Consider the following 9,780-nt stretch of genomic DNA (forward strand, 5'->3'; position numbering starts at 1 on the left):
TACATGTGTAAAGTTTCTCAGTTTTCTATATAACACGCTAACTCCCTACCTAGGTCCTCCTCCACCATCATGTTCCAGGTCTTCTCCCCCTCACCCCAGAGTCTTTTACTTTGGTGCAATACACAAAAGCCAATCCAAGTTCTGCTTTGTGTTTTTCCTTCTATTCTTATTTTTAAACTTCTGCCTGTGAGTGAGATCATCTCATATTCATCCTTCTCTTTCTGATTTATCTCACTTAACATCATTCCTTCAAGCTCCAGCTTGACAATGTGACAAAGGTGAATCCACCGTTTTTAATAGCTGAGTAATATTCCATCATGTATATAGACCATAGCTTACATTCTGACACATGTAATGCCTGGGATTGAACTTGGGGCCCCATACTTGTAAATCCAGCACTCTAGCTACCGTGGCATTTCCCAGACCATGAAGGAAAAAAAAAAATTAATATATTAGCCTTGATGTTATTGTAACAGAATTTTAATTTTTTGTGTGAAAACAAAAGTGCTTACAGCATATCAAAGTCATAATGTCACCCTGTTGTGGTCAGACGTCCAGTAAGGTCAGTCTGCATTAAGAGTTCATACTTTTTATTGCCTCCAAAGTTATCACTGGTTCGGCGCCTGTTCTATGAACCCACTGCTCCTGTGACCTTTTTTTTTTTTAATTTTTTTTGGATAGAACAGAGATAAATTGAGAGGGATGGGGAAGATATAAGAGGGAGAGAGAAAGAGACACCTGCAGACCCCTTAACCGCTTGTGAAACAACCCCCCTGCAGATGAGGAACTGGGGGCTCAAACCGGGATCCTTAAGCGGGTCCTCACAATTATGTACTATGTGCGCTTAACCCGGTGAGCCACCGCCTGGCCCCCAGAGTTCATACTTCTGCAAGAGTAGCCTAATCCCATTTACAAGTGAAGACAATAAGGTCACACAGCAAATAAAACAACAGAGCCCAGAGGGAAATCTAGGTGCCAATGGCCCAAACACCATACTCTGTAGTCTGCAGCACCACCTGGTGGTCATTCGTGGGAACTTTCCTCTAGTCAAAGGATAAACCTATTGGACACAGGTCTAGACTCCTCCAACCATTCACCACCCCTAGGAAGCAGCCACTTGGCTGTCTGCCTTTGGATGTCACACTCATCAGAACTCTGGATCAACTAACTCCACGTGCTGTCATTAGGTTGTCATCGGAATACACAATCCCGTTCTCCCTCTCCCTCTCAAAACACACACACACACACACACACACACACACACACTCCTCTCAGATTAAATTATCCCTCCGAGTTAACATTTGGAAAGTGCTTAAATCAGCCCTGCACTGGGAATATCATGTGTCAGTCTATAACTTGACATCTTCTAGCAGTCACATTTATAAAAGTAAAAAGAGGCTTGAAAGCATGAGGTCATGAGTTTGATCCCTGGCATTGCACATGCCAAAGTGATACTACAGTCTCTTACTCTCTCAATCTCTCTTCTCTCTCTCCCTCTCCCTCTTTCTCATTCTCTCTCTCTCTCATTAATAAAATGCAACAAGGGGTGGTGCGATGAAATAGCTCACTTGGATGGTGCACTGCTTTGCCATGTGCAGTACTCAGGTTCAAGCCTGGCCTCCAGCACACTGAAGAAAGCTTCGGTGCTGTACTCTTCCAGTTTTCACCCTCTTCCTGTCTGTCTTTATCTAAAAATAAAATAAAGGAAAATTAAAATGAAAGTTTTTAAAAAGCAAAAAGAATCAAACCTTACTTTTGTATAAATAAATCTTTATTTTTGTTTGTGTTTTGAAAGACTAGTTTTTACTCATTTCATCAGATAGAGGTGGGGGGGTGCAGATCACAATAACACTCTGGTACGTGTAGCACTGGGAGCCTGGGGCAGGGTACATAGCAGAATGGTTATGCAAAAAAAGACTTTTCATGCCTGAGAACCCAAAGTCCTAGGTTTAGTCCTACACACCACCATAAGTTTGAGCTAAGAAATTTCTGATCTCGATCTCTCTTAATATGTGTGTGTGTGTGTGTGTGTGTCAGTAAAATAAAACAAATAACGTTATTTAAAAATAAATAAGAACTGGGAGTTCAGGCAAATGAGTCCTATATTCTACCAGTTAAGCTATTTCTCCAACCATCATTTTAGATTTTAACAATATATTGGCATTTTATTTTATCTGGAAGCTAGCAAATTGTGGGCCAAATCTAGCCCCTTGCCAATTATTTAAATAAAGTTTTATTGGAACACAGTTGAGCCCAATCATAGCATCTGTTGCTGTATTTACATTACAGTGGCAGAGCTAAGCAAATGTGTAGTTGAGCCAGCACGACCCACACAACTGAATACATGGCCAGGTGGTAGCGCAGCTAGCTAAGTGAACACACTTCAGTGTACAATGACCCAAGTTCAAGCCCCTGGCCCCCACCTGCAAGGAGAAAGCTTCACGAGTGTTGAGGCAGGGCTACAGGTGTCTCTCTGCCTCTCTATCCCCCCTCCCATCTCAAATTCTCGGTTTCTATCTAATAATAAAAAGAAAAAAGATACATTTACCATTGAGTTATTCACAGAGGAAGCTTGCCACTCCCTAATTTAACCCACTATGTCCAGACTGGATTATTTCAAAGTGTAATTCAAAAATAAATGCTACTAACAAGCTACATAGGAAATTTCTGAGATTTGGTTATCTTTAATACTCACAGCACTTCTCAGTTTGGAGAAGACACATGTCAAGCACTCATACAGCTAGCTCACAATTACTGAAATGAGCTACTGCAAACTTAGAAATAAACCTAAGTGTTCATCAGCTACATAAACAAATATATTCCCCCAGAGGAATGAGGTCCAAACTTCCCAAGTCATGCACTGCCTAGACTGAATCAGCCTGCAGAATGGTGCCAGCTATGCAGTGCAGTCCTTGGGGAAACTGAGGCAGTAGTCACTCTAACCATTCCCAGGAGGGTGACATTTATTTGCAGAATCACAACTAAGAAAGACAGCCTGGTTTCTGAGAGAGAGTCACAATAGTCACAGTAACTCACAGGTAGAGGCTGGGTGCCTGCTAGGCCTTTACTGAACATTGAAAAGACAGAAATAGGAGTTGGGCAGTGGCGTACCCTGTTGAGCGCAATGTTAAATATGCAAGGACCCTGATTCAAGGCCCTGGCCCCTACCTGCAGGAGGAAGCTTCACAAGTGGTGAAGCAGGACTGCAGGTCTCTTTATCTCTCCCTCTTCCTCAACATCTTTATCTCCCCCTTATCTCTTGATTTCTCTGTCTCTATCCACTAAATAATAAATATTAAAAAATAAAGAAATAATAGTAACTTCCTTATAGAAACTGTCCCTGACCCACCATGATCCAAAGATGCCCACCTCCCTACGTCCCAGCCTCCCAGCTCTCTGCTCTGAGCCCTTTTTTGCCCCTACCCAGAACTCAGCCCCACACAGGAGCTGCTGGACCAGTGTTTGCTGCATCCATTCAGTGAGAGTCTGTGGTATTTACTTAGGTCTGGTGAAACATCTGTGGCTTGCAAGACTGTGGTACATGTGTCAGAAGAGGTCCCCCTTACCTCCATATTGTTCCTGGCTCAGGCTCTCTGTCTCCTCTCCGCTCAAGGATTTCCCCAGAGCTAAGAGAAACCCAGGTTAACCTGTTTTATAGTTCAAGGGGCCAAGCTCCTCTGTGAAGCTTCAGTCTGAGGTATATCAGAAGAAATCAGAAGAAATTCTATTGGAGGAAGCCTTCGCTAGAGTAGTTAGTGTGCCCTGTTCTTTCGTGGGCCAGCCTGATGGGGTGCACCTTTGACCAGCCAGGGACCCCACCGACTTGACTGAGCAACTGTGCCCCAGAATTTGGGATTTGCAGAGAGCTGTGTGGGCAGCTGGGGGAACACAGGGACACTGTGGGAGGTGGGAAGGGCCAGTTGGCAGCTCTGGGTTCTAGGAGCTGACTTATCCTGGGGGTGGGGGGGAATGGACCCAGAAAGCCTGCCCAAAGGCTTGGCTCTCAGAAGGTGTCATGGATTGAACCATGTTTCTCCAAAACACAAAATCAAAGTCTCAACCTCCAGACCTTGGGGATGTGACCTTACTTGGAAACAGGCTGGTATTGTGTGTGTGTGTGTGTGTGTGTGTGTGTGTGTGTGTGTGTGTGTGTGTGTGTGTGTGTTGGGGGTGTTATTGCTGAGGAGGAGGTCATCCTGGAATGGGTGGCCCCTGGCCCCCTGGGACTGGTGACCTTGAAAGAAATATGGTCACCTGGGGCATGGCTTATAGATGACAGGCAGGCCACCAGGAGCCCTGAGGGGGCAAGGAAAGAATTCAGGGGGAGCCTACTGTTTGAGACTTTTGGTGTCCAGAATTGAAGGACAATATCTTCCTAATTTTGTCTTGTTTTGTTTTACCACCAGAATTATGACTGGGACTTGGTGCCTACACAATGATTCCACTATGCCCAGTGGCCATCTTTTCTTCTATTTTCTTTTCTTTTCTTTCTTTCTTTCTCTTTTTTCTTTTATTGATAGTACATAGAGGAACTGGGAGCTAAAGAGGAGCTAGAGAAGGAGGGAGGGAGGGAAGGAGAGAGAGAGAAAGAGAGAGAGCTCCAGCACTTGTGAAGATTTCCCCTCCCACTACATGTGGGAATGGGAGGGGATGGTGTGGGAGGGGCTTGAACCCAGGTCCTTGTGTACAGTAACATGTGTGCTTAACTGGGTGTGCCACCACCTAATTCTTTCCCCCATTCCTGTTTTTGAAGCTGCCCAGTTCTTGAAACTTGGTCAGGTCAGTCTCAACAAAGGCATCTCAGCTGTGTGGTGGCTGAAGGAGGGAAGCGCAGGTACTCTCTCTACCCCTCCTCCTGGCACAGACTCACACCATGTGCCCAGCCTTGCATGGGACTCTTCTCACGCAAAGGAAGTGGTGTTGGCAGTGCCAGAAACAGCTCTAGACTCTTTTTCTCCCTAGCTTCTACCCTGATGGCAGAGTCAGTAGATGGGAGAAACTAGGACCCCCCCAGTCAACCACAACAGGTCCCAGAATATCAGATGGAATCTACTCTAAGAAATGCAGCCTTAGGAGGTTGTGCAGTAGGTAAAGCATTGAACTCTTAAGCATGAGGTCCTGAGTTCAATCCCTGACAGCAGAGTCAGAGTGGTGCTCTGGTCCTTCCTTCCTTCCTTCCTTCCTTCCTTCCTTCCTTCCTTCCTCCCTCTCTTTCTTTCTTTCTTTCTTTCCTTCCTTCTTTCTTCCTTTCTTCCTTTCTTTCTCATTAACACTAAATAGATCTTTTTAAAAAATATTCCTTTATTGGTTAAAGCACTGGGGTTTGGGGACTGTTCTGGCAGTGAGTTGGCCCTGACCCTCAAAGTTACTACGTGGAGATGAGGGAAGTTAAGTAAACATGGAGATGACTCTCCCCTGAAACTGGGGTGCATTAGGATGGGGCAACTCTGCTCTGGGGTCTTTTGACAGAAGGTGTAGCAAGAAAGGCCTGGAAGCCAGACCCTCCCCATGGTCTCCTAAGAACTTGGGGAGCTCCCTCCTCAGACTCCAACTCCCCAGGCCTGCTAGAGAGCCTAGGCTTTCCAGAGTCATCCAGGAGGGTGGTGCTGCTGCACAGGGGTGGCAGGAGGCAGAGCAGGTGAAGAGCTGGTCTTCCAGGGTGATTCTGGGCCCTGACAGCAGCACTCCTACCACTCTGTGCTCACAGGAGGAGGGTGGTCGTAGTATCCTTCTCTGCAGGGTCCAGACAGATGCAGGCAGAGGACAGGGCAGCCAGTTCACATGAGCTGGTCTGTGGGCCTCAGGAAGTTAAAAACGCTGCCCTTGATGTAGAAGGTCTTGGCGATAGGCTGGACCCGGGCATGTGTCGGCATGCTGGCATTCTTCATGACGTCCCCTGGGACACAGCAAGGCCTAGGTGAGCAGGGTGCCACCCTTCCTGCCTGCCCATCCCGGCCCACAGTGATGGGGGCTGTAGAAGGCCACTGGTCTCTATTCATTGAAGAATTCCTTCCTTCCTTTTTAAAAAATTTTTTATTTTAAGTATTTATTTGTTGAATAAAGACAGAGAGAAATTGAGTGGGAAGGGGGGAAATAGAGATGGAGAGAGGCACCTGCAGCACTGCTTCACCACTCATGAAGCTTCACCACTGCAGGTGGGGACCAGGGCAACCCCAGGTCCTTGTGCTTTGTAACATGCGTACGCAACTAAGTGCTCCACTGCATGACCTTCTTCCTTCCTCCCTCCTTCCTTTTTCTCTTTCTTTTTTTCCTTTCTTTCCCTCCCAAGCTTTATTAATTTATTAATTGTGGGGACACATGTGGAAGAACCAGAGCATTACTTTGCAATGCCAGGAATTGAACTCAACCTCATGCTTGAGAGCCTAGTGCTTTATCTACTGCATTCCCTGCCCACTCACCCCCTGAAACACACGCACACATGCATGCACGCACCTCCCTGACAAATGTGGGAAGGCAGGTGCTCATTCATGCCCATTCTGCAGAGGTTCAAAGTGAGGCTCTGAGACACTCATGTTCAAGCTTGCAGTCGCAAGCTCAGACGTAGCAGAGCCAGGACTGAAACCCTCTCTTCCAGTTTACAAGCTAAAGCCTCATCTCCTAGTCCATATGCATTCCTTTGTTCACTCAGTCATTGAATGCTAGTCCCAGCACTGGCTAATGGGCCTCAATTTCCACATCTACAGAATGGGAGCCAACTGGCACTTGTGCCTTGGCCATGAATCAACCAAGAAAAAGCTCTGTAGAGATTTGTTCTGATATGACCCTTCTATTCCAGATGCTAATTAAGTTAACTCAGCAGTCCCAGAAACAGAAGAGTACTAGGCCAGATGGTCACTCGAGGCAGGTGACACAGTGGGCCTAGTGATGCTTGCTGTTGGCTCAAAAAGCTACAGAAGTACCAAGGAAGACCCATCTCTTCCTGGAATATTCCTGGAAGTATTCCCAAAGGGGGTGACATGTGAAAGTCACCCAGCAGAGGGCGAGGCCAGAGGAGATTTCCAGGTGGAGAGATGAGGAGGCTGGGACATGTGGCAAGTCCTGAACAGTTTGGAGAATAGGGAACTGAGGAAGGTGCAGGAGGAGTGGTGGTGGGTTGGGGGGGGGAGGAAGGGAAGAAGGTGTAGAGGGAGGTCTGGAGAGTTGTCAAGTGGCAGCCTTACCCAAGCGCCAGCCATGTTCCCAGGATGACAGGATTGGTTCCGGAAACTTCTCTTCGGGTTTCTGCTGGTACCGCTCCCTCAGGTAGGCAGCCCGGCCTTGGCCATCATGGGAGACCCCTTGGAAGAGCAGCTGCAGGGTGCTGGGGTGCGCCTTCTTCATGGCCAGGACCTCCCCAGTGGCTGGGCCTGCCGGCTCCTGAGTTTCTTTATGGGCCTCCTGAGCTCTGTGGTCCTGGGATAGGACACCCCAGAGCCCCACTCCCCTGGACAGCTGGGCCCAGATCCCTTTGGTCTCTGGCTCTACCTCCTTGCTGTCAGGGGAGCTGGCAAAGCCAGTTGGCCTGAGGGGAGCCCGCTGCAACTGCTTCCTGGGCACCCACTTCTCCTCAGGGTGCTTGCAGCCATGGCGGATCTTCCAGTGGGCACGGGCCATGGCCTCCTTGTGGATGCGCTCCTGCCAGTAGGCCTGATCCTGGGTGGTGCACAGGTCCCTCATGGCCTCATAGCCTCAAGGCCTCAGGGGGGACTCTTGTGGGGCAGGGGCTCACATGCTGCCAGCTCAGTGGTCTGTGTTGGGGCAGCCTGCCTGGTCTCCAGGGAAACGCACAGTCAATGGGGCTGGGTTGCTAAGGCCCTACTGGAGGGGGGGAGCTTCTCTAGTGATAGGGTCAGCCAGCTCTAGGGGACAGATTTCCCAGCTGAAAGGAGCAGAGCTGGCCCACAGGGACTTGGCATTTGCCCTTCATACACAGAGGGCCCTTTGGTGGCACTGGGGGTGCCAGGCACTCTTTCCCACTTCACAAAAACCTCCCTCCTGTGTACACACTAGGTACCAGACACCCCAAATGCCCTGACACCATGAAGAGACTCAGTCTTCATGGAGGACACACAGAAAATAGTTTCTCTGTGATGTCTGACTCCAGTATCCAGGAGAGAGAACCATTAACAAGACAGATAGAAAACCCTAGTGACCTTGTTTGCTGGCTTCAGTATATAGATGGCACTGGAGCAGCAGGAGACATGGCAGGGGTTGGGGGGCGGTGTTCAAAGAGAGGCCCAGTCTCCACCACACATGGCAGCTGAAAAACAAACACATTTGGATTTTAGATGAGGTATTTGTTTTTTGTTATATATATTATTAGAGAGAAATTGAGAGGGGAGGGAGAAATAGGGAGAGAGACACCTGCTTTAGGTTTTCTGGTGGGGTGATCTCCAGGAGAAAGGTAACGGACTGGTTCTTTCTCACTCGCGCAAGGGACAACACGAAGTAAAGACACCGGGGAGACTGCAGCATGCTCAGATTTCATTTATTAGCAGGTGATCAAGAGTTTAAATATAAAACCAAACAAAGAACGTATTTCAAACATGTCAGGAATTACAGTTTTTTTAAAGGTCAGCTTGCCCCTATGGTAGGGGGCTGGTATGACAGGAATTGATGAGATACATAAAGGTCAAGACAATTATTCTCCATGATGCAAGCAACTTAATTATCCAAAGGTATTTGAGAGAAACATAGGAGTTAAGACAGCAGGGTGAGATAGGGTAAAGATAAACAGAGCATTGGTAGGTATCAAAGCTATAAGGAAATAAAGTTTGGTGCTTCACTGACTGTTGTCAGAGAGGTGTGTGATGGAGTGTGCTTTCTCTAGTGATCAAAAGTGGGGTGGTTGTGTGAACTCTGGGTGACTATGTGAACTTTGAATGAACCATAATGCAGGCAGGCCATGTGGCCTGCAGTTAATGGAGAAGGGTATTGAAGTTTCTGTGTGCTTGAGAGTCAAGAAGGGAAGAACTCAGTCTGAGAGACGGTTTCTCCCCTTTTTTGTCGGTTGAGAGAGACTAACAAGAGGGTATCTTCTTAGACCTCCTTCCAAGGATGGGAGGAAGTTCTCCCTAAGCTCTATCAAGCTTACACATAGCCCCAACAACCTGCAGCCCTGCTTCACCACTCATGAAGCTTTTCCCTTGCAGGTGGTGACCGGGGACTTGAATCCAGGTCCTAGCAGACTGTAATGTGAGTGCTTAACCAGATGTGCTACTGCCTGGGCCTCGCTTGTTTGTTTACAGAGATAGAAAGAAATTGAGAGGGAAGGGGAAGATAGAGAAGGAGAAAGAGAGTACCTACAGCACTGCTTCACTGTTCATGAAGCTTTTCCCTGCAGGTGGGGACCAGGGGTTGTACATAGTAATGTACAACCCCTGGTCCCCACATAGTAACCCAGGTCCTTGTACATAGTAATGTGTGTTCAACCTGATGCACCACCTCCAACCCCTGTTTTTTTTTTTAATTAAAAAAAATTTTAATCAAACTGAGAACTCAAGCTCAGGAATGGATGTCGGGAAATTGTGAGGAGCCTCACAAAGCACCCTGCGTTTTTCTGCCTCCAGGAGCCTGGCATTCCTTAAAACATTAAGCCAGCTCCCCCTGCTCCACCCTGCATTCCTGATACTATGGCCTATCTACATATTCATTGTTTTGCCTAAAAGATCCCCACCCATTCCATTCCTTTGATCTGTCTTCTTTCTACCCTCAAGACCCTCCCTGCCTGCAGGGTATTATTAATCCTACCAGTTAAAACCCTCACAACAGTTGCTGAAG

At 47.5% G+C, this 9,780-nt stretch overlaps 1 protein-coding gene across 1 annotated transcript; it reads right to left on the reverse strand.

Annotated features, from left to right (window-relative positions):
• Nucleotides 1-5,289: 5,289 nt before the first annotated feature.
• Nucleotides 5,290-7,737, reverse strand: LOC132541712 (protein ATP6V1FNB). Its single transcript, XM_060202420.1, has 2 exons — nt 7,182-7,737; nt 5,290-5,896 (listed from the first exon to the last, which is right to left on the reverse strand). Exons 1-2 carry the CDS (start codon nt 7,675-7,677, stop codon nt 5,778-5,780), a joined length of 615 nt encoding a protein of 204 aa, XP_060058403.1. The 5' UTR covers nt 7,678-7,737; the 3' UTR covers nt 5,290-5,777.
• Nucleotides 7,738-9,780: the final 2,043 nt, after the last annotated feature.

Source organism: Erinaceus europaeus, chromosome 12, assembly GCF_950295315.1.
Source record: "Erinaceus europaeus chromosome 12, mEriEur2.1, whole genome shotgun sequence".
NCBI classification, from domain to species: domain Eukaryota; kingdom Metazoa; phylum Chordata; class Mammalia; order Eulipotyphla; family Erinaceidae; genus Erinaceus; species Erinaceus europaeus.